Source organism: Larimichthys crocea, chromosome I (genome assembly GCF_000972845.2).
Source record: "Larimichthys crocea isolate SSNF chromosome I, L_crocea_2.0, whole genome shotgun sequence".
In the NCBI taxonomy this organism is placed as follows: Eukaryota; Metazoa; Chordata; class Actinopteri; family Sciaenidae; genus Larimichthys; species Larimichthys crocea.
In genome coordinates this window covers 11,953,263-11,977,606 of record NC_040011.1, presented here as the reverse complement: position 1 = coordinate 11,977,606, position 24,344 = coordinate 11,953,263, and the positions used below count along the sequence as shown (strand labels likewise).

At 42.0% G+C, this 24,344-nt stretch overlaps 2 protein-coding genes across 5 annotated transcripts in view; one reads left to right on the top strand and one right to left on the bottom strand.

The window, feature by feature from the left end:
• maea (macrophage erythroblast attacher, E3 ubiquitin ligase) overlaps positions 1 to 24,344 on the top strand; it is an 87,279-nt gene that overhangs the window by 39,848 nt on the left and 23,087 nt on the right. The gene's annotated exons all lie outside the window — the stretch shown is intronic.
• The window catches only part of LOC104928612 (C-terminal-binding protein 1), a 35,697-nt gene continuing 12,187 nt past the window's right edge, over positions 835 to 24,344 (bottom strand). For 3 of the 4 annotated variants that reach the window (XM_010742930.3, XM_027284410.1, XM_019253614.2), the window contains 10 exons: positions 15,852 to 16,006; positions 13,301 to 13,445; positions 11,598 to 11,701; positions 11,084 to 11,186; positions 9,824 to 9,948; positions 9,084 to 9,173; positions 8,522 to 8,652; positions 8,317 to 8,444; positions 4,954 to 5,068; positions 835 to 3,547 (listed from right to left, as the gene is read on the bottom strand). In XM_010742930.3, coding sequence (XP_010741232.2) covers positions 3,352 to 3,547; positions 4,954 to 5,068; positions 8,317 to 8,444; positions 8,522 to 8,652; positions 9,084 to 9,173; positions 9,824 to 9,948; positions 11,084 to 11,186; positions 11,598 to 11,701; positions 13,301 to 13,445; positions 15,852 to 16,006 — 1,292 coding nt within the window. In that variant the 3' untranslated portion in view covers positions 835 to 3,351. Of the gene's footprint in view, positions 3,548 to 4,917; positions 5,069 to 8,316; positions 8,445 to 8,521; positions 8,653 to 9,083; positions 9,174 to 9,823; positions 9,949 to 11,083; positions 11,187 to 11,597; positions 11,702 to 13,300; positions 13,446 to 15,851; positions 16,007 to 24,344 lie in introns of all 4 variants that reach the window. The other variant, XM_019253615.2, reaches the window with a different exon arrangement.

The window sequence follows — 24,344 nt, the reverse complement described above, 5'->3', positions numbered from 1 at the left end:
GCCCGGCTTTATGTTTGAGCACGCGATAACTTAAAGAAGTGTCGACAGCTGCTGCACTAATGTGACGCAGGTGCACCGTATATGTCGAAGAACACACAAAGATGACTATAGATTTATTGCGGGGATGAATTAAACTGGAAAACAGACGCAAGTGGCAGAGGCATCGCGGATTCAGTTGTTACAGCTGGTCTGCATGTCTTCATCCACAGTATGACTGTTGCAGCTGTACTAGTGACATCTATTGGAATCAGCTAGTAACTTATTCAGTCGATGGATGCAAACTCCAAACTTTGACGCCACAGTCTATTGTCTAAAAGAGGAAAACATATATTAAACATAAGAATATTGTGTCATTTTTCTATACTAAATGTAAATCTGTGTTTTCAGTAGAAGTTTTAGGACGTCTTCATATGTTTTATTTTGTCTGACCAACAGTCTTACTACTACTACTACAAGACAAGTTGCAAATGATCAAATTTGAGATGCACTAAAGCTGCTTTTTTTAACCGATCATCTAGATAGTTGCTGATTCATCATCATCAATCAATTTTTGCTCAGCTATTCCAGCTGGAAAATGTTATAAACAAATTGGGTTGAGACAGACAGCTGCAGAAACATCAGGAAAACCAAGATATAAAGTATTAAGTCAGATATCAGAAGTCACAGATGGATTGATATTCGTCCTCGTGTCTTGCATGAAGATTAATACACGGTGTATACTTGAAGTATAGATACAGGACATGGCTCTCAGACTCTCATGTATACCTGCAGCAGCTACAAACGTTACTTTGAAAGGACTTGAGCGCAACTTTGCGAGATGAATCAGACACAAAGTTCACCTTTCCACAGTTTATTTCCTTTTAAAATAATTCATACAAATGCATACAGTCACAAACATATCTTTGTCAGATTGTCAGTTTTGACCAAAAATAATGATATTTACTGTAGAATATAGAATATGTATACTGTATATTGCTACGCCTACTACTTTACCATAAAGGGGACCAAGGTAGGCAACAGTGGACTGTGTGTTACCACCAGGGATGGAATTTCAAGGAGCACCTTCGACTCTTTAAAAGCTGTCTGTTGTTGTTCTTGTCACCTGTCTGAATGAGGAATGCTTACAGTTTCATGTTAGGAAGTATTAGCAAAGAGTTTCTCCTCCATGCGACGACAGGCGTCCGGTGAGGAAAGATTAAGAGTGAGATTCGAAATATTCCAGCATTCCTGTCAGGATTTTTAGGGCTCTAGTCTGACAGTGATATTTTGACATTTGAACGTCACCTCAGTACCTTCTAAACTAGACACCCCCTTCAGATTCTGCGCTGTCAAACACTCACCAGTGGCTAGTGAAATTTCCATCCCTGATTGCTACTCTTACTACCTCACCATGAAGAAGACCAGGTAGGCAACAGTGAACTGTTTGTACTACTCAGCTGCTGGTAGAAGGGGGATTGCAAAAAGCACCGTCACTTAGCTGGCCTGCTAACATCAACTACACATGAACTGGAATCAGCACTAAATATTCCAGATATTTTCATATCAGCATCTCGTTTACATCGCGGGAATGTGTAACCAGTAAGAGTGTAGATTACCGGCTCAGTTTAGCTCAGCTTAGATTTGAATTTTTTTTGTTTCATAGTGTTTAGTTGTGTTTTTAGATGGCAGTCTTTGCAATGATGCCTTGTGGAGAGTACTAGCCGCCCACCCCTCCTCCCAGTGCTGCTTTTTTAGACACAGATATAACCAAGTCACATTGACACAGGCAGGCAGAACACCATATGTACACATAGACACAGAGGCCACAGGGGGTGGCTTAACGGTATACTCAGGGAGGACGCATCGTGAAATGTCACTGAAAGGGTCACTACACTGGAGAAATTGGTACGTTCCAACATGCTATCACGAAACTTGAAGAACATAACTGCTCCTCGTCAGTCAGTAACTGGATGTGACGTCTGTACAAGTGAGAGAACGAAAATGTTGGAGTGGAGCCGAACACTAACCCGATGTTTTTGCAGTTAAATGACTGATATTCAGAGTCTGTTGGCTGAAAACGCTGATTTAGCAGCATGAAGCAACACACCGATTCGCCAATGTTTGTGCATCATTTGTAAACCTTAGTGTGTTGAACTGTTCATGCTCCGTAGCCTGGAGAATACTGCGACTGTTTCTCCACCTGGAAGCTGCTACAAACTTTTTAGTGCATTACCCTCGTCCACAACCTGTTTCGTCCCTTAAATCAAAATCACGACTGCTGATGAAGTCGTCCCGGCCAAGCATACCATCGTGCCACCTCCCTACGGCCTTTCCTCCTGCAACCCCATCTCGATTTGGGTCAAACATTTACACAAGTCCCAAGAGCAAAATCACATGCCCCTTTTTAAACGTAACGAACAAAAGCAAACATTAGATCGACTCGTTCAAAAGTTCTTTTTCTAATGTAGCGGGACACAAAAAAAGGCAAGCAAGGTAGAAAAACAAAAGCACTAAGTGGCATAAAAAGGACTTTTTTTTAAAAATTAAACATTTTAAAAAATAAAATACCAACTGCCGGAAAATTGATTTCCTGAGATGGTGTGCAAAAAGCTGCCTCTTTTTTTTCAGGGGGGACTTTCTTAATTTGGGGACACATTTAAAAAAACAAAACAAAAAAGACAGATATTGTATTCTCAAACCAGTTTGGCTACATAAAGAGAGAGATCACATAACCCTTTTTGTTTTTGTTCACACTGGAATACAGATATCAGTATCTTCTTGCCGTAAGTCTAAAAACTGTACACGGACAGGTTACATTCATTTCATAACCTACTACTTTTTGCTTGTACATGAAACTAAGGAAAGGACACAGAAAAAGAGAGAAAGACATGAAACAGGCCCCTCTAACTTTGGACACACTACGTCTAAGACAGCAGAATTTGATTCAGTATTTTTTTTCTTCCCAAATCAACAGATTTGTTGTTTTTTTAAACTTCTGGCAAAGAAAACGGTTTAAAAGTCGACTACATGTGAAGATAATGTGGATCTTTACAGTCTGTCTCAGGACTTCAGGTTGGAGCAGAGGACAAATGTCTTGCTGTTTTAATCAAAGCATGCGACGGCCGTCCACTCCTCCTCCTCCATCATCTTCTTCTTTATCCTCTTTGGAGTGTGAGCTTGCCAGAGAGTTGTGAATCAATCGTTATTGGGACCTCAACTTGTCGATCTGATGCTCTGCGAACAACTTATCACCTGGGGAGGGAACCCGGTTGCCACGCCAACCTCCTCCGGTCACCAATCAACACGGGCAAGAGTGAGAGGGAGTGTGTGTGTGTGTGTGTGTGTGTGTGTGCGAGAGTTGAGCGTGTGTGGCTACAGTTGGTCGTTCAGATGCTGCTCTCTGTCGCCCTCTGGCGGCTTGACTGTGTTTTGTCCGGGGGACGGGGCATGAGGAGGGTGCGTGACAGCGGGCGGGAGGGTGTGTGTGATGGGCACGCCGCTCGGCACGATGCCTTCGACGGGGGGCGGGAGGCCGCCGGCAGGCAAGCTCACCACTCCTGGGGGATACCTGGAGAGAGAGAGAGGGAGGGAGACGGAGAGAGACGCAGAACTGAGTCTTCAAAGTACAACTGAAATGCACATTTTAACATTTAACATACGAGTACTGTAGTACACTGTAGTACCACAGAGTGTTCCCATACATCCATTCTACAACCGCTCATCCTTATCAGGGTAGCCAAGGGCTGGACAAGTCTCCGTTTCATCACGGGGCTTCACTTCACATACAACAACAGCGTTTCTAAAAGGTTGTATTCTCCAAGCTGATATCAAGATGACCCGATGACACTGTCAGGGGTTTAGACAGCTCTCTCACGAGGCGCAGAAGAAATTATACTGCTGTTATCATGTGTTCCTTCTAGTGGTTCTCCATAACATTTTCTGTAGTGCGTATATTAGTGGGAAAAATGGGATTAGATTTGTGCAGAATCAACGTCAACAAAATACCGACATTTAGGATTTAAGTCATTTAGCTGACACTTTAATCTGATCTGGTAGGAACTGGTAGGACGATCCACCAACGGGGAACAACAGACGAGAAAAGTCTGGATTGCCTTGAGTGTACGGGTGGCAGAGCCGGGCGTCGTTCGTTGGAGGAGGTAACATACGTCTGTATGAGGGCGTTCAAGTAGGTGGGTGCAGAACCGGAGAACTTTGTAGGCGAGCATTAGTGATTTTAATCTATTTCGGGCTGCAACAAGTAGCCAGTGGAGCTCGATGAGCAGCAGGGTAACGTGACCTTTTGGGTTGATTGAAAATCAGATGTGCTGCCGCGTTCTGGATCATCTGGAGAGGTTTCACCCTCCACCTCTCTACCTTTAAAAAAAAAAAACCTCCCGATGGGCCTTCTTATCATTGTTTAATAATCTGCTATCTTGTCAAACATTCAATGAATGATTTACACTATTAAATCTCTAAAAATGCTCCAGCATGGCCATGACATAGTCCCAGATATCAGTGGATTCATGTTGGGTATATTTCAGGGGGATGGGTTGTTGTAGCAGCTCTCTTGATTTCTGAGGTTGCTGCTGTGAACAAATTATTGTCCCAATCATACACAGTACAACGCATAGCGAAATTCATGCTACACGTTCGGTCCAACACGAGCCAACTCCATTTCATGGGCACTGATTGGAGAATTGACCTAACGTACATGTTTTTGATGCAAACATGGGGAGAACATGCAAACTCCACCCAGACCTGGCCAAACAGAAGCACTGTCCACTCAGCAGTGTAATTACAGATCTGCTACCTTTCTTAAGTCTGCTAGCAGTAACACATGGAGATCTTAACACATCAGTACAGTAACATGCTCTATATGTCAGTCATCTAACAGTGGCTGGAAAACATTTGGCAAAAAAAAAATCAAACTGTACTGACCACTACAGGTTTCTTTATCCTGATGTCAGTTATTACCTATAAGCCCCGTTGAGCTCGGGGTGGACGGTAGCTGGGTCGACTCCCGCCCAGTGGTTGTTCTGGGTGAGGAACTCCTTATTCACACAGTTCTTCAGGCTGTCTGGGATACGACCTGAAAAATAAAGAGGAAAAGGAAGAGAAATGAAGTGCTGAATATAGAAAAAAGAAATAAAATGAATAGTCCAGTGTTGTACGACCCACGGGGATCTTATTAGTGTATCTGTGTTTTAAAGCAGGTGTGACTTTTTTTTTTTTTACCTCATTAACCCATTTTCTACAGAGGCACAAGAGTTAGACTTAAAGAGGACAAAGGTAAAAAGACATGGTGTGTCTCAGATCAGGTACTTCCTGTAGTACACTTTTATGTAGTACACTGTGTACTGTGTTTCGGGTGTACAGTGGTCCCTCGTTTATCACGGGGGATACGTTCTAAAAAAATAGACGAAATCCGCAAAGTAATCAGCTTTATTTTTTACAATTATTCTACATGTTTTAAGGCCGTAAAACCCCTAACCACACACTTGTAAACACTTTTCTCAGACAGGCATTAATATTTTCTCACATTTCTCTCTTATTTAAACTCTCAGAGTTCAAACTTTTGCAGATTTAACAAAAATAAATACAACACTGTATTAGTAAATGAAACCAAAGATCAAAACCCGTTTTCAAGCCCAAACATTTTTAACAAATTTAATTTTAATGATCAGTCTACGAGGTTTGACACATAAGAAATTATTACCAGTAACTCACTGCAAACATGCAGCACTTCAGAGTCCCACTGCTAGCGATTGAACAGTCATGTAAATCTGGTTCCCCCTCTGCAGGCTGTGCTCAGATGATTAAAAATAATGCATAATTAGGGGCCCTGCATATTTAAAAAGCAGATGTACCTTACAAAGAATAAAACATCATAAACAGGAATTTAATATATTTTTTTACAATTTAATTTTGAACCGTTTTTTGTTAGAGACTTCAAATCCAACATGTTATAACATGAACAGTTAAGTGAAATACATCAGACGCAGATTTATTTTGAGATGTCAAGTTTACATCTGTGATTTTTTATTTCAGATGGTACAATGTTTTTTTTCAGCGTATTGAGCTTGAAGGATAAACCGGAGTTCCCGGAGAAAACCCATGCATTCACAGGAAGATGTTACAATGATGATTGTGATATTTCAGATCGTACAATGTTTTTTTTCAGCATATTGAGCTTGAAGGATAAACCGGAGTTCCCGGAGAAAACCCATGCATTCACAGGAAGATGTTACAATGATGATTGTGATATTTCAGAAGGTCCAATGTTTTTTTTCAGCATATTGAGCTTGAAGGAATAAACCGGAGCTCCCGGAGAAAACCTGCAGCAGACACAGGGAGAGGCTCCACTGTGCTGTCCGATGACCTTCTGATGTTACACAATCACACCTGGAATACTGATGGCATTAGTCCATCGTCTAAATCGGGATGAGTACGATCAAGACGAGGCAGGCGAGCAAACCTCCAGTGAAAGCAAAGACGCGGAGTGCATCCTTCCACCAGCTGCGGGAAGTGGCATTCTCCGCAAGCTGGGCAGAGAAGTTGTTGATGTTAGCCTGCAAACATTGGACGATGGCTGTGTCCACTACTGGATCCTCTAATGAAATTACAGTCTCCAGCAGCCGCTTGCTGCCAAACTTCTTCTGCAGGTCTTTCATTACAGATTTGCTCACTTTCTTGACGTTCTTGATGTCCGCGCAGAAGCCTTCAGGAACAGCCAGTCCCTCCATCGTCTGGTTGATGAGGCTCTTTATGTGGGCGATCACCATCTCCTGGCTGCGATTCTTCAGAGTGTTGCACTTGTTCATCACCCTTGCGGTCAGAATAGCGACAAACAGGCGGAGCTGCTTGTCACTTTCTGACTCGGTTGTAGGCTCACAGCCAGAGGCAGAAGGATCCACAGGCTCCGTGTTTGCCTTCAGCGTTTCAGTCACATCTGCAGAGTCGTCGTCCTTCTCTGGGATACGGGATTCTGATGAAGTCTCCGTCGTATCTCCAGCGTTGGTCTCCTTCTCTGCGACACTTGGTTCTGCTGAAATGTCCATGGTGTGTCCAGAGTCGACCTCCTTCTCGGTGACACTTGATCTCGTCAAGCTTTCCATGGTATTGGCTGGATTGATCTTGTTCTCCGCGATACTTGATTCGGCTGAGTTTTCCATCGTATTCGGTGGGTCAGTTTCTTTTTGGATTCTGTGTCTTTCGTAACAGAGTCTTGTAAAGAGTGAGAGTGGTGTGCTGCTGAGCCTGAGGCTATGACCTAGTAAACTCTGTGACTTTGACCTTTGTGCCTTTGATGTTTCAAGATTCTATTCTAGAACACGCCCACAAACAGGCGTATGCAAATGAGGTGTTTTTGTGGCAGTTTCCATGGTTACCGCTCATTGATTCTGAAGGCAGCATCTTTGTTTACTAGAGCTGAAGATGTTTGGATCGGTGTTACAGAGACTCTGTTGCATGTTTCAGTCATGCTCAGTGTTTCCCATGCTGCACGCTCAGATTTTCTACTTGGATATTTTATCATGTGCTGCTCTTTTAAAATGTTTTAATGAGCACTCTCGACAGTGCCCAGAACACCTGCAGTGGTATCATTGGCAGCATGAACCTTTGAACAAAGACAAACCTCACCTTCATCTTTCTTAGTTCAAAACTCTAAACCCTTCATTAAGTCCCCCTCGATGTTAAACCCTTATCCTGTTCAACGTGGAAACACATCAGACCCCAAACCTGAAATATTACCACAAAAATGGTTCCTCGGTTTAGTTTTATTTATTTATTTATTTTTCGGTTTTCTTTGCGTTATAGTCAGGGACAACTGTAGTACGCTCATTTCAGCAGAGTAGTGTCGACTCAATTCAAATACGTCCGCTGTGCTTCATCTTCTTTGCCGAATTGCAACCGGGCCGAGCATTAGAGTGAACGCTTGACTGCAAAAATCTAAATCTAAAACATATGTACAGCCTATTTTGTATACGGCTTCAGCTCCAGCATGTCGGTCATCACTTCCCTTCCACTACGTAGCCAAAGGACGAGAAGTGTCCAGCGTTCCACACTCAACTTGTTGACCGCACACTGCACTGCATTTCATCGTAACGGACAGTGTGAAACACACTTATGTGCTCAAAATAGCAAGTGTAAAAGCAGAAGTGCACGAATCGAGACCGCATCAGTCTGTGAGAGGCCTGTCAGTTCATGCCCGACTGCAGCAGAACAACTAAAAATATCTTTTTGTTTACTGTTTCCAGCAGGGGTCATGTTTCCCATCAATGCACATGTGTTTCCACGTGTTTGTGTGTGTGTGTGTGTGTGTGTGTGTGTACACACTACCTGTGATAGCCCTTCGGATCTCCCTGGCTGCCTCCTCTCTCATCTCCAGCGATGCCTGTTCGCTGTACCAGGCAGCATGTGGGGTGCAGATCAGGTTGGGAGCGTCCTTCAGCGGGCCCTGACTGAAACTGACACGTACAGATCGGTCACAATTAATCAAGTAGTCTATGAAATGTGAGAAAATAATATAAAAAGTCATTGTTACCTAAAAGGCTCTGTCTCGTGAACATCCAGAGCAGCTCCACGTATCCTCCCCTCCTTCAGGGCCTGAGCCAGAGCCTTCTCATCAACCAGACCCCCTCTGGCTGTGTTCACCAGGAACGCCCCCTGGCGCATCTTTAAAACACACATACACATGTATACTCTGTGATCTAATACAATTTTATTCAAACTTTATCCCGATCTAAGCGTAGACAAACAGATTCCTGGCAAAATTTAACCATAGATATTCTACATTTTATTGATCCACGCAGAGATTTTCTCTTCACTTTCCGCCTCAAGCGAGGTCAGAAATACTTAAAGAGTGCAGCCTGTGTCTCGGGATGAAAACCGGCTTTAGGCTGAGCTGTGAAGACGAGCAGCAGTCGTCATATGCAGCGCACGCATGAGAACCTCATTCATCTGTATGTATGTAGTCGGCTTCCTTGGGCGTCCGCCTCTTTAATATTCATGACCACGGGGTGTAGTAGTTGATGTAGGGATAAATAAATCATTCAAGTGTGAGTGTGTATGTGCTCGGTCATGAGTGTGTGTGTGTGCCTCTGTACCTGTTTGATGGTGAAGTCGTTGATCAGGTGGTGGTTGTGCTCGTTGAGGCTGCAGTGCAAAGAGACGCAGTCGGAGTGGAAGAGCAGGTCCTGAGACAGAAAGAGGTGATAAATCCAGTTTGTATACGGCTGAAATATACGAGTGTTGTAGTATATTTTTGTTGTTGAGTGAGGCCCAAAAGCAGCATAACAAATATACATATTTCATGGATGACGGTGGAGAAAGCTGAGTTATGTCAGCAAAGAGAAAAAATTGATTTTTCCTCTTTCACGGTAAAAAAAGATTTAGTCTGAATCTGTTTAAAGTCCGTGCTGGCGTTATGTTCTTATTGGATAAAAACCAAATGGGAGTCTGGAGGAAAATGTACTTTGGTGACAGTCACATCTATCGCTGTCAGGGGAGACGTACTGTGCTGATACCGGCGTTACGTGCAGAGCAGCTTAATAAAGAACTGTCTGCATTCTCCTGAGAAAGCAGCACGAATGAGTGTCAGGAGCTGAAACAAGACCTGGACACGACTTTATGGTAAAGTAAGAAGTGTAGCAATGTCCTAAATGAACAAAACATACAATTTAAAATCAGTTTTAGGAAATAAAAGAACAAGGAGAGTTTGTGTCTGTTAGCTGCGGCAGTAAAAGTTTAAATTATCACTCTATAAACAGGATTTAAAGCTGTACAGGTAACACAACAAAATGGACCTACTTCTAACAGACTGTGTGTGTTTGAGCATGTGTGCTACCTGTAGTGTGGTGACCCTTTGTAGTCCCAGGGATCTCTCTACGCCGTCAGCCAAATAAGGGTCATAGAAAATCACATTGAAGCCAAAGGCCTTGGCTCGCAGGGCGACAGCCTGGCCGACTCGACCTAAAAAAACATGAATACACACAAGCACACAGGAGCATTCAGAGGAACTGCACACACATGAATACACATTTAAATGGGACATAACAAACAGAGCTGTTAACATGTTTCTGCTTCTGATATTCCCCTTTTTTGACTTCTGCCTCCTACAAATGACATAATTCTCTGGTTACACACGTCTGCTCATTATGACTGAAAAAGCCTCCAGACTGTACCGGGGAAGAGATTTGCATTCTGCTTCGGGTAATCCGCTTATATTTTATTGGCAGTAACTCTGTAGGAAGCCAATTTAGCTGTGCTGAGGACTAAACTTCCAAAAATGAAAATGGAAAAGGGAGAAAAAATCCTTTGAAAGCTTCAACAGACCACCTCGTATCAGACAGAATGAACCAAACAAAAACGTTTTCAGTCCTCTGCTTTGATTCAGAAAATCTGAACAACTATCCAAAAGATTGGCATGAAATTTGGTGCAGACATTCATGGTCCAAAGAAGATGAATCCCAATGATCCTGGTGGTTCTCTCATTTAATGGCTTTTTATTTGTATATATGGATTGATTGGTAAAATACAAGTATATAATAAGTACATTTCCTTTTTTAATCATGACAATTACCAACAAAAAATAACATTATTCCAACCCCCAACCTATCAATGATATATTTATTACATTATTCAAATAGTTTGGTATTAATAAAGGTAGAAATACAACGATGTATGATAAATAATCAATTACAGCAAATACATGCAGTAAATGTGTCATTCATTAGGGTTTAATAGTGGTAAGACATCAAGAAAAGGGACCCAGATACAATCAGTTCATTGATCCAGTGTTTTTGTGCAAGATTTTTCAGATTTTGAGTTTTTAAATATTCCTTCGCTGCATGCAGGATAGAATACTGTGTGTTGACATCACCCAATATCCAAACTTTATGTCCAGAGCATGCAAAGAGGAGATGCATTTAATAACTTGAAGAACTTATTTTTTATCATCAAAGACCTCAAACACTAACTGAAGATATTGTATACATTATACCTCCTAAACCTCAGCACGTCAGCATCATCATGTTCAGTCTAACACACTGCTACAGAGCTGCTACATGTTGAAGGTGTAATAATTTATATGTGTGTTGGTATTTACCGAGCCCTATGAGTCCCAGCGTCTCCCCTCTGATCCTCGCGGCTCCCGACGCCACCTCTCGGATCTGCTCCACGCTCTGAACCCGCGTGCCCTCCCGGAGAGCCTGGTGTGAATAACAATCACTTATTACATGCAAATATCACGCAAACAGCGACAACAGTTTACAGTTTAACAAACAAAGCAGGTGTGTTTCATAAAGTCTGCAGTTAATAACGAAAGTCTGAAACCTTTGACATGTTGTGATGGTAAGTCTGAATAATTGTTACTGATTTGAGGAACAAATCATTTTACTGTACCTTCTACATCTTACATCAACGTCTTTCAAATACAGCGACGTTCTAAAGAAAACGAAACGTTTCAATTTTGCTGATCTGTCAGTAGACAATTATTAATAATCGTCGAAACTAAAATTGTGATAACTGCATGTGCACCTCCAACCAATACATTTAGAATGAGTTCAACTTCAATCCAATTTATTTCAGCCCCTTTCTATCAGCCGCTCGAGGATACAAACCTGGTGCAGCCAGGTGGTACGTCGGTACAAGGTGAGGATGTGACACAGCGTCGAGTCCGCCGTCTCCTCCACTGACGCTGCCGGCATATTACATACAGCTATGCCTGTTGGACCAGAGAGCAGATAAGGATTTGTAATAGCTTTTTTGGGGGGAGGCGGGAGATGAAGTTTGGTGAGGGTTATTTTGGTGGAGACGAGCAGACTCAAGACGTGGTGTCAGCAGTTTTCTATACGAACATTGCTGAAAATAGGAAGAAGATAGGGGATGTTTGTGAAGCTCTAGCTGTTGAGTTTTAATAAAAAGCTTTACTTCACTTTAACACAAACGTTACTGACTTGTTGCAAATGTGGCAACACCTACTAGCATCAGGTTTTTGGGAGATTTGTAGTTAGTTATTGAGCAGTGACGGAATGTAATTAATCAGAAAAGCACATTAATCAAGTACTGTACTCGAGAGCAATCTTGGTCTCAAGCCACGTCTCAAGACCACTTTCTGAAGGTCTCTGTCTCGGTCTCAGACAAAGTGGACTCAGGATTTTTAATTCAAGAAAGGTCAAGACCACAACTGCTAATAAATCGCCTGCGCACTGTCGGATTCATTTGTTAACGCCATTACTGTGATTGGATCTAACACCGACTGCTTAAAATTCAACCAAGACCTTCTAATGAAGGTGTCACCACTTCCCGTCTGCCTTCATGCTCAAACAAAGTGACTGTGGGAGACTAAGAAGAAATGTCAGCCAAATCTTCTCTCTAATAAAATGTGGCTTGTTAAAACACGAAGAGTTCCACTGCAGAAACAGCGTCCAATCCTGTGAACTGACACGGCGGGGACCAGGTCAAACTCTGAACAGCACTTAGGGCTAAGTTAAGTGTAAGTGACACTGGCAAAGATTTGAGCGATCTGCCTCTGGTTGAATGGTCAAGAGGTTTCTGAAGGGTTATGGTACAAAGAGATTTTGCAAATATTAGCTTTATACAGGGCAGCACGGTGGTGCAGTGGTTCGAACCTCGGCTGGCCTGTATGTGGAGTTTGCATGTTCTCCCCGTCCAGTCCAATGCACAGGTTAATAGGTTAGTCTATGTGCCCTGCGATGAACTGCCGACTTGCTCAGGGTGTACTCTGCTTCTCGCCCAATGTCAGCCTGGATACACAACCCTAGTGAGGCTAAGCAGTTACAGACCTGTATGTAGCTCTATACATTAGCTACCTATGTATACACTGTCAGGTCTTAGTCTTGACTTGGTCTCAACCCATCAACGTTTTGGTCTGAGTACACTCTGGCCTCTGTCATGGTTTGGTCCTGGCTTAGGTGATCTAGACTACAAAACCGTCTGGCAGACTATAAAGTTTTGTCTATAATTGTTGATGCCAGTACTGCCAGTACTTGTAGCAGAGTATTTCTACACTGTGGTACTACTTAGTTAATACTTGAGTAAAAGTTCTAAGAACGTCTTAAGAACACAACCAAACTGTGTTTGGTTTTATATTTCACAGTTTGCTCTTTATGCAAATCGAAGCATCTAAAAATGCTACCGAACATAATATTCAGTTTTACATGAACTGTGTCAGTATGCAAACATTTTGGTTGGTAAGCATGACGGCTCCTGAAGCAAATCATCCAGCAGAGATACTTGGATGAATGTTGGTGTGCAGCACATGACCAATACTGACTCTCACTTCCTGTGTGTGTGTTCTCACCCAGCTCCCCAGCAGATTTGATGTCGATGTTGTCATATCCGCTGCCGATGCGGACGATGATGCGCAGAGCTTTAAACTTTTCCAGGTCTTCTCTCATCAGGGTGATGGTGTGATACATCAGAGCTCCAACTGCTTCATTCAGCACCTGAACACACAGACAGCTTAGCAATATGTGTGTTTGTGTGTGTGTAATATCTCAATCTGTGCAGCTTAATTTAACCTTTGTGCTCACACAGCCGGGGATTAAACAGACAATCGCTGCATGGCTTGCATTAGAGTGCATTAAAGTGTGTCTGTTTGCAGAATACTGACAGTACATATAGACGGTACATACGGACAAGAGTAAAGGTCAAGTCATCAGCATGTGTTTGTGCAGGCGTGACCACAGAAATCTCTTGTTCACGTTGACATTTGCAGCGGACATTACTGAGGCGGTAGCCGGCTTTAAAGCTACAGTGAAGATGCTGGTGTCATACAAAACATCCACTGATACTATCCAAGTCATAAATGTAATAAATGTGTCACCTTCGCGTTGCGTATTTGAACTCATCGTTCATGAATGCATCACTTGGGTAAGATGAGACGCTTGTGGATTCAATAAGCCCAACTGTATTCACGTTAGTCCCCGTAGTAGGCAGTCAGTTGTATCTTAAACTCAATTTTACCGTATAAAATTACCTATTGTGATCTATATAGGATAATCACAGACTCATGAAACCACAAACTAGAGACCAAGGCTGTTCAGTCAATGTACTGCTACAAGTTTTCAGAGCAATTTACAGAAAAGAAGAAGAAAAATTCTTACAGAAATCTCCAAATGTCAAAAGTTTTTGATGCCAAACTGTTTCTGGAGGTCTTTGTGTCTTAATGTGGAATTTTGAAGGGATTTTTGATCATTTTTGTCAGTTTTGGAGCCAGTTTTTTCACCATATCTGCAACGACTAATGATTCATAATGTGATAAACCCCTATGCACTCTAATCTTTCATTATCTGAATAGGCGCCTCAATAAAACCCAGTGTTTATAGCAGATTTATGACTACAAAAACATGTTTATTATGAAGCAGGTTGGAAAGGAAGAGGTGGAAGCGTTCACTGCCTGATATCAGCAGAAATCTGATATAACCGCTTATTGTCTTGATTAAAGATGAAATATTATAACTCCAAAGTTTGATAACTACCTAACATATAGAAGGTAACAGGAAGGAAACAGTTCAAACACCTTTTAATTGGTTCTCAGTTAATCTTTTTTCCACCGCTGCCAGCCCTCCTCTTCATGTGCGTGAGAGAAGATGAAATGACATGCGGTTCAATTACAATGTATAAGCCCTTTTAATTACACAATCAGGTGGCTGCTTGCTAGAGAGCCAGAGAGAGAGAGCAAGAGATAGATAGCGAGTGAGCCATCTGTTTCTCCCACGCTGTGGCCTACTGAGCGCGCTCTCAGAGCGAGTGTGCCTGGCAGACACCCAGAACGAGACCTAACCCTGCCAGACATACAAACCCATTTACAATCCATAGTGGCAAGAGCCGAACCTGACCCACATTTTAAGTTGTACTCTTTAATGTTCTTTCCTTTGACTACTTCTTCTCCCTTTTGATTTATTTTTGTGTGTTGCACAGCGTTAACACACAGCCAGCATCGTTTCAATGCGGCAGCTTCAGATTCGCATGTTAAGATGGTATCTGAGGTGCTAATTCTGTATTCATGCAATGTCAGCAGACTGGCAAAACAGAAAAAAACAATGTGGAAGTGCTCATGCATCATTGCAAGATGGTTACTGCTGCTCTTATTCTTGTATTTGCACAGTTTAAATAGCCTAAATTAACCACATTTATTGTGTTATGTGTTCGGACATTGTCGCAAGAAGTTCCTGATACGTCCAACTCAAAGTTGCGCTGGTGTTTCTGACTCAGTTGCTCACTGTGCTATATGACGTAAACGTGGCATTAATGGTGGTTTTTCAAGATCAGAGAGGGCTCATATATCAAAAAGATGTTTAAATATAGTTAATAAAAAAAAAACACTGGTTTAACATCTGTGGCATCAAAGAGTTCTGAAGGGATGTCTTTAAGCCGCAAGTCAAATTCTCGCATCGGTTCGATCTTTTTCAGTCAAAAAGAAACGTGTGCACTAAAGTGTAAATCAAGGAAAACTACACATGACTTAAAATTATAATTATTTCTATCTCACTCTTTATCTCACTCCGCACTCGTCTTGCTGAATTCAGAGTTCAGCTCTTGTGGTTGCTTCTGGGTTTTTTTTTGTGTCAGCCGTGGATTTTGAAGTTTGAGTTTCTGGGAAGTTCCACCATTATTTCATGCAGCTCGCTAAAATGTCAAATATACTCAGTTTTTACTGCAGAGGACGTTTTGATTAACTGCATACACCATACAGAAAATGTTTTTTGCTGACTCGCTTTCATTCGTTTATAAGAACGAACCTTCAGAAAAGGTGGTCCCCACATTTCATGTCCAACTCTTGTGTCCCTACAACGTGATATAGACAAGGCTGTGTGTGTGTTTGTACATGATCCAGTGAAGTGCGTTACCTTCTCGTGGATCTCCTGCGTGGACTGAGCGTCACAGAAGGCCACGGTCGCTACATCTTTCAGGATGGGCATCTCCACGGTGCAATCACGTCCGTCCAGCAGCGCCACCAGGGGGCGTGGATGCATAGGGCCGTTCATAATGGGTGGTCTGATGCCTACACACACACACACACACACACACACACACACACACACACAAAAGAAACAAAAACAAAGAGTCAGATGCGCAGAACAAAAGTGGCAATAAAGAGAACAAAATTGCTTTCATCGTCAGAGGCGGTACATTTCATCAGCATAATTTCTTACTGTTGTGATGGAACACCTACACAGCTGCAATCTCCCTCCGAAACATTAGAAATCTTGTTTTGGAATAAAAAAAAATATATAATTTAAACCTGCAGGCGTGCATTAGTTTGCTTTCTCGCAGCATTTCTACAGTCGTTGTCTGTTTTGAAATCTAAAACTGAAGATACTGCCGCTGCTCCCGGGCACAGATGAGGTCCTGCTTCATCTGCATCCCATAATGTTTGTGCTCTGGACTGATGCGGTTGCTATGACAACTGTGACAATAAGCATGGAGGGGGAAAAAGAGATTTTCCCGGAGCAGCTGTCTATCTGCTGAAGAGTTAATTCCTGTTGCGAGAGGGCATGTTTCCCAGCTGTTTTTCGCTTTATTACTCACTAAAAGATCTTATTGTTTCGGTTTAATTATTACTGTTTTTTAAATGACGTTTGCTGACTTTAAAAAGAGGCAGTAATTGGGAGAAAATAGCTCAGCGTATTGAAAAAAAAAAATAACTTGCCGTCTATCGTTCAGAATATCCCTGCAGACTTAAAAAAACGATGAGGCAAAAGCACCCTGATAATTAGGAGTCTCCTCCTGTTTTTCTTGTCACATATTCACGGTGGAAGTGCTCACCCCTGTGGACTGATAGTGACTTCTGGGAGCCACTTACTTGGGAAAAAACAGAACAGTCTCGAGCATGCGGCCTGAAACTCTTATGCCGCACACCTTGGATTATATACAAATACTTCATAGCTCTAAAACCATCGAAAAGCCACAAAATTGCTAAAAGTCAGCTCTAAAACCATCGAAAAGCCACAAAATTGCTAAAAGTCAGCAGACAGGTGGGTAAGGAGGTACAGCAGTCCATATAGGGTGGTAAGATTTGTGTCAATCTGACTGAAATATGCCAATAACCGAGTAAGCCTCCGTCTTTAACCTTTCTGCAGGATGTTTTATTAAATCATCTCCTCTGGTTAAACCATTACCCTCGGAGTGCTGCCAGGCCTTACAGGAGGATAAGTGGCATTTAACAAGGCGGACAGACCTCACTCGTGGGCCTTTGTGCAGCTTTAGAAAGAGCAGTGGTTGACGGGAGCTGCTTTTATCTCTTTTCCATTTCATCCCACTGCAATCCGCCTGGATGTACCTCTCCTTTCAGGTAGCTGACGGGTTAATCATTCCATATTACCGACTGAGAAGCAAGAGAGACAGACAGATGTAGACTGAGAGTATAATCTAAAACAGTGAATGTAATTGGTCTCTTTGACATGGAAAGTTTTGACAGGCTTCAAAAACACCGTAGATAAAATAAGTGCAGAGTCATGCCAGTTTCTGCTCCGGCTGACTGCACCCATCACTCAATCCTGACTTATTTCCATCCGAGATGTTCAGGCTGACATCTTATATAAGCAAAGACCTCTGTCAATTCACTCAAAAATATTCATCCTCAAACTTTTTATTTCTTTTTTGCAACTCAGACACAGTGTACGGCATTCCCTCAACTTTGAGACTTATTTTCCAGTTGCCTCGGCTGACAACGTGTGAAAGTAGTGGAATCATTAAACTCAGTCATTTCCACGTTCGCTACAATACTTTGAATGCCAGGGATCCTTGAGAATCAGACTTGTGGACAGAAGTTTGGCTGCTCCAAACCCGCAAATTAGTTTTGGAAAACTCTGGACTCTGAAACTCTCTTCCCCCAGCAGCTATCATGAAGTGGCCAATGAGTGAAATTAATTAAAGGAAAAACCCCTGCTGGAATCTTACGAGCAGCACGTATCAGTGATTTATTTTCAGTGCTTTCCGGCCCTGTTTTTGTAATAAAGCGCCGGATGCCTTTTGACAATCTTCAGAAAAAAAGGTGACCACGTTGCATTTAAAGGTCCAGTGTGTAGAGTTTAGTTCTATCTAGTTGTGTAATTGATGCTTTGCAATCTCCTCACATCACCCTCGCCTACCTAGTGTAAAAGGAGAAACAACGCTGGAAAGGCCCTGTGAGGAGTCGGTATAACATTTGCAGCCTGAAACTGAAAAAGAAAAAAAAAGAGCGCTCTATAAAGGGTTAAAGCCCCAAACCTTTTTGCAGTCGCAGCGTTAATAAGCGTCAACGTCTCTTCTGCAAACGAGTGATTTCTTCCTCGTTCTTCTTCGGATTTTGGACGCCTGACATCAGTGTTTTACAACATTTTCACAGCTGATAATAATCATCGCTGCTGCATGAAAATGTGTTAACATGATGTCACATCATCCAAATGTAGGCTAGTTTCTACTCACTGTTTTTTTTTTTTTTTTCCAGTGGATGAGCTCAGTGAAGCTGAGGTTGCCATGTTGTCCTGGGTACATCCCAGGAGTGAATAACTGCATGAATAATAATATACTGAATAACAAAACACTCCCTGTCCATGCAGTAACACAGTGCACAGACAGATTTAACTCAAGCCTGCAAAACTTTTTTTAAACTGACTCCCATGGAGAGTGAGCCGGTGTGCATGCATGGGGAAATAATGTACAGAGTGCTTACATGCATTTCTGTTCATGCTCCAGTGTGTTCAGTGTTTGGCTGCAGCACAAATCATGTTCCTGCATTCAGTGTATAACATATTATGAAACAACGGTTTTTAGATTTAAGATCATTTTTTATTAATGAGGACTGTACTTCACTGATATATTCACTGCATGTAACATGCAGACCGTGGGAGAGTATGCACGGAGCCGTGTAACTGTAGCCACGGAATATGTTTGCTGCATACATTTGGGATCAGGAATTCAACGCTGACATTTAATACTTGTGGTTGGTGGTCACATATTGTTTTGGTGGCATGCGGCTTGAGCTCGCACAGATTGTCCCACAGCCAGAGATTTACTGGTTTGATCCTCACATTAACAGCATATCTGAAAATACTTACTGTAAGCGCCTGTAATGTGAGAGCGTTAAGTTTTACAGCGTGAGCTACGAGTCTAAAATCACAGTTTCTGTCCCAGTTTTCCTCTGAGCATCTTGTCTCAATTGAACCTTGAAGATAAAAGCGCTTCGTGTACTTCTGAACTAAATTGGAGGATGATAAACTGCATTTTTCTCATCTTCACCGTCAGATTACAGCATGAAACCTGATCGTATGAAGCAGACCAATACGATGAAACTCAAATCCTGCTCACAATGTCTCATGTGAGCTGGTAAAACATTAGCTTTCCATTATAGGATTTGCCTGGAGGCCATTGCACTTACACGTCGATACAAAATCGATGGTGCATAGCTGAGAAATTGGAATTTAACAACAGCAAAAAGTACTTTCAGGCTTCAACACGAGACTCAGTGTAACTCAGATGTAAATCATAAACAGCACGCTTGCCTGTAGGTGCACTGCACTCGACAGTACTCTGGCCTACAGGCTCCTCTTTTATAACAGGGACAAAGCGTGTGATTCAGAGATGTGTGTAATCAACAAAGCACGATGTTCACTTGTGCACAAAAATATTGAAATCTGGTCAAGTGTAATCACTCGTGCAGCAGCAGCAGCAGCAGCGTGGTGTTTTTTTGGGGGGAAAGTAGCGAGGATTCCAGACATTTCTCCGGCTCACACTCGGTCAGAGTGAGGGAGGAAATAGCTTTCATTCCAGCGCCAAGCATGACCTTGGGAAGACCAGCACTACCGACTGCTGAGTAGTACTACATGATAAAACCTCTGTTCATCCTCTCACACACACAAACCTCAGTACAACACTGAAACAACCTCAAACAGCCATTACCTCCCGGACTTTCTTATTTAATATATTCTCTCACATTAATTTCTTAATTATATTCAATCATTTTCTCTCACTTCCTGAAGTCTAAAATCTCATCCATCTCTACTCCCTCTCTCTCTCTCGTTATACTCCATCCTGCAGTACTCCCTCCCCCCTCATGGCCTCAGGGTTGGGTGACTGACTGCCACAGTGCAAACAGGCCTCTTGACAGCCAATGGAGGCAACAGCTCCAGCTCCAGCTCTGGCCATCTATCCAGTTTCAGATTCTATAAAATATTTTGAGGGGATGCAGTAGTAGTGAGCACCAAACATGGGTGTAATATGCGCCTTGGATGTTTACACCCCTCCTCCTCCTCCTCTTCCCCGATATGAAAATTACATCCCTCCGAAATGTAATCAGCCCAAAGTGACGCTAAAGCCGTTTGAGTGACATTTACAGACAGAAAAAGCATCTGCCAATGACTGCTGGGACTGAATCATGCGAGCCAGCGGTAAAGCCCTGCAGCTCGCCTGTATCCTTGCTGTCATTGACCAGCTCACACAAGAACAGCTGGATTTTTTCTGTCCCAGAGGAAGATTTCGGACTGTCAGTCAAAAGATCGAGAGATTTTCATGTATTTTAAAATGCGTAGGGCACCGGAAAGTCTGCCAGGCTCGGCAGACAGACAGACAGAGAGGATATCTGCCAAAACAAGCTTCAAGTGCCCGGTTATGACCGACACTGAAGAAACACAACATCAGTGTGACACAGCCCACTCACGCATAACAAGGGGGGTGATTTCCAGAGCATCTGTGGGCTGTTTGCACGAGTATAAAACAACAGTTAATCACTTAGTCGAGGGACATAATAAAGATAATTAATTAGTTCCAACTGTTTAGTCTTTTCTCTGCTTGGTTGTTTTGTTTTGGCCATTTTTGATTACAAATGATTACAAAATATGTCTGTCTGACTAATTAGTGGTGAAAAGTCCAAATAAAATGATCAGTATTAAAATATATATATAATCGATATGGTCATTTAAGTCAGTTTTCCACCAAAACTGTTCCAGCTTCTGAAACATGAGTATCTGCTACGTTTCTCTTTAATATCACTGCACACTCAATGATTTGGGATTTTGGACTGTTGGTTAGAAAAGACATCAACTTGAGATTTAAGAATTTGTCATGGCCCTTTTTTCTTGTTTTTCTGGCATCAGTTAATCAAGAAAACAGACCTTAAAATCAAAATAAAGTTATCATTATTAACAATTTTGATAATTTCATTTCATTTAAGTCAGATTGCCACCAAAATTGGCTAGTTCCTACCTCTGAACCATGAGTATCTGCTACCTTCTCTGTTTTATATCATCATAAACTGAACGTCTTCAGGTTTTCCACCATTGGTCGGACAAGACAAGTCATTGTTAGTTGCAGCTCTGGATGTATGTTGTGTTGCCAGCAGGCACATGGACCCATCAGATGTTTTTAGGCTCAAAGCGAGCATCTATTCTGCTTCAGTCTGTCCAAACAACAGTTCAAGCTACAAAACGTTTGCCAAATATCCCCGTACAACGAGCTTCTGTTTCATTTGTTTATTTTTGTTCTGATATAAGATCAGACTTCCTGAGCTATAATCTCTTCTTGGTCTCTCTCTGACTGAACTGAAAGGGAACTCCAGTGAGACGACACATCCACATTTCAGTGTCGGTGTTTGTATTCACCAGTTTGTATTTCACCGTGCAAGAGAGAAGAGAGGTAAACGCTTCTTTCAGCACCTGTGATCAGTCAGTGTCCTGCGAGTGTAGCAACCAACCATTGAGCCACGACGTGGCTGATTTATGATGTTACCAGCTCTTGTGGCATGCAGCGACATGGTGTGGTTAAAAAGCCCCTATATCCTCGTCTTTCAAGCCTCAGCGCTGATCTCCCCTTCCCTTCATCTCTTCCTGCCTCATTCTCAGATCTCCATTTCTCATTTCAGTCTCGATTCCCCCGGCTGTCTTTATCTCCCTTGCCATTTCCTTTTTTCTTCTGTCCCTCTAGGAATGAGAAAAGCCATGTTTGATATCATCGCTGTATTTATATGCTTAAAAAAAGACCTGAACATCCAGGTACAGAGTGTTCAAGCTAAGCTTGATGCTTCTATGGTCTTTGAATCTTTCTTTTTGCCTTCTGTCTTTACACTTCAGTTTCCAGGGAGGAAAAAGTAGAAGACAGACATATCTCTCACCACCATATGCCCCACCTATATACACAAAATACAGGTGCATGCTCAGCACATAATCCCATGCAGGTTGACATGACTAATATGTAGTGATATATGATACATACAGGGGCTTACACATCAGTGATCACCTTGCGTGTCCTCACTTTCTTTCTCTATGCCCCAAACACAGATATCTATATACAAACTCAGTTATATATGTGTTTATGTACGGGTTTGTCCACTGTTTCCATGAGTAAGTAGATACAACAATGTCTGCCAACTGCTTTGTTGTGCTTACCAGTTTTAGGTTTTGAAAGCACACCAACACACAGTATCAGACACCAGAGAGTCACAGAAACAGTGTACAACATCACAGGCCTTTCCATGGGATCATTTGTATTTAAAAATATGTTAATTTCATTAAATTTTGCAGTTTTCTGTTGTGAAAAAATAAATAAATTTACCTGAAAAGAAGAAAACAGCTCCTCAGCTCTCTACAAATCTGCCATGATTGGGTGTCAGTTGCAGGTGTTGCTGTTTTGTAGGCTGCCTTGAGCCAAAAAGTCTAAAAAACTACTGGCTTAAGCAATACTCGCACTACAGGAAAAACTACAAATACAGGCTGTAACTGGATTATTGTATGGCTGCCCGCCTGTTATATTGGATTAACTGTTAATATGCAGAAGAGAGTCACTTTGAAGGGTCAATTGGATTGGGATCAGTTTGGATACTCTGGAGCAAATGTGCCCAATTAATGGATTATTAAGACTATGAGGCATTCATTTTATTACAGATTAAAGATTCACAAACTGCCGTCCAGAGGACCACTGGGGGTCTTTAAGTGGGTTCAAGAGTTTCCTCAACAAAATAAAAAATTCTTTAATTCACATCTTTACGGTGTTTGATTTATTTGACTACTATGACCCCTATTAAACATCAAATTCAAGCACTTTCCAGGCCAAGTTTGGTGTCATTTGAGACATGGGTCAAGGGAAACTACTGTTACAACGGTAATTGCAGCTTAACAGAAGCTCAAAGACAGAAAGAAGCTTGAATGTGTGACCACACAGACAATGACTATTTGCAGATCTGATCTGTTTGGTTGGTCGATGGTTAGTAGGTGTGAGTGTGTGATCACATGGACTTCTTGTATGGAAAGTGCTCTACAAGTCTGGTTGGTTGTTTGGTTGGTAGGTTGGTAGGTAGTCTCCTGCCAAAACTCAAGTATTGAAAGAGAGAGAAGCTACATACAGATGACCATTTGTATGAAAAGTGATATAAAGTCTGGTTGGTTGGCTGATTGGTTGGTTGACTGATTGGTTGGTTGGTTGGTTGGTTGACTGACTGATTGACTGGTTGGTTTGTTAGTTGACTGACTGATTGTCTGACTGGCTGAAATGTGGTCTCTTGCCAACCTCAAGTACTTTCAATGACCTGTGTCTATTTATGTCTGAGGATTTAAAAGACCCATGGGAACCATGACTACTGTTACTGAGTATCAATGGTGCACTTGAAAATCTTCAGACTGGCTGGAAGAGATTTATTTATCATCTTGTGTGTGATCACAGTAGACCCACACACACATTTACTCTTAAACATTTCTATTTTTTCAGATCTGCGATTAAAAAAACGAGGTGCTGATTTTAAACAGAGACAACCAAACTTACTGACAGCCAGTAAAATATCGCTGTCCAAGCCTTTTAGCGCAGACAACAGATATAAATTTGTGTGCGATGACATCAACATCAAAACTGTCCCAGCTTGCGGGCTACAGTCTCTGTGCCTGCTGCACAGATACCAGCTGAGTGAGTTGTTTCAGCTGCAGCGCTTACTCCAAACAGGCTCACTTGATTCTGCTGACATGTAAATTAATAACAGTGCACATTTCTGAGTAATTTGTGCTTTCCATTAAGACCTACGTTGAATTACAGCTTACCTACTAAGTGTTGTTTTGGGATGTCACATTGTAGGCCTGTTATTTTATATTTTTTGCACTGCTATTTAGCCACCTGTCTAGACTCTCATGCTTCTCAGTTACATTTCCCTTTGTGTATAGCGTTTCTCAATAAAATGCACACGTTGTTTCCAAGCAGTTAAATGCAACTGGCAAGTATTATTTTGGCTAACCGTCATGGCATATGTCATGGCTTAAAATGTGCTCAGTAGCTCCCGGAAGCTCTTTTTCACTGTTGCTGCATTTTTTTTTTTTTTTTTTAGCTCTTGTATGCATTAGATATAATAGACTAAGCCTTTTAATGTGTTTTCAGTGCACACAGTC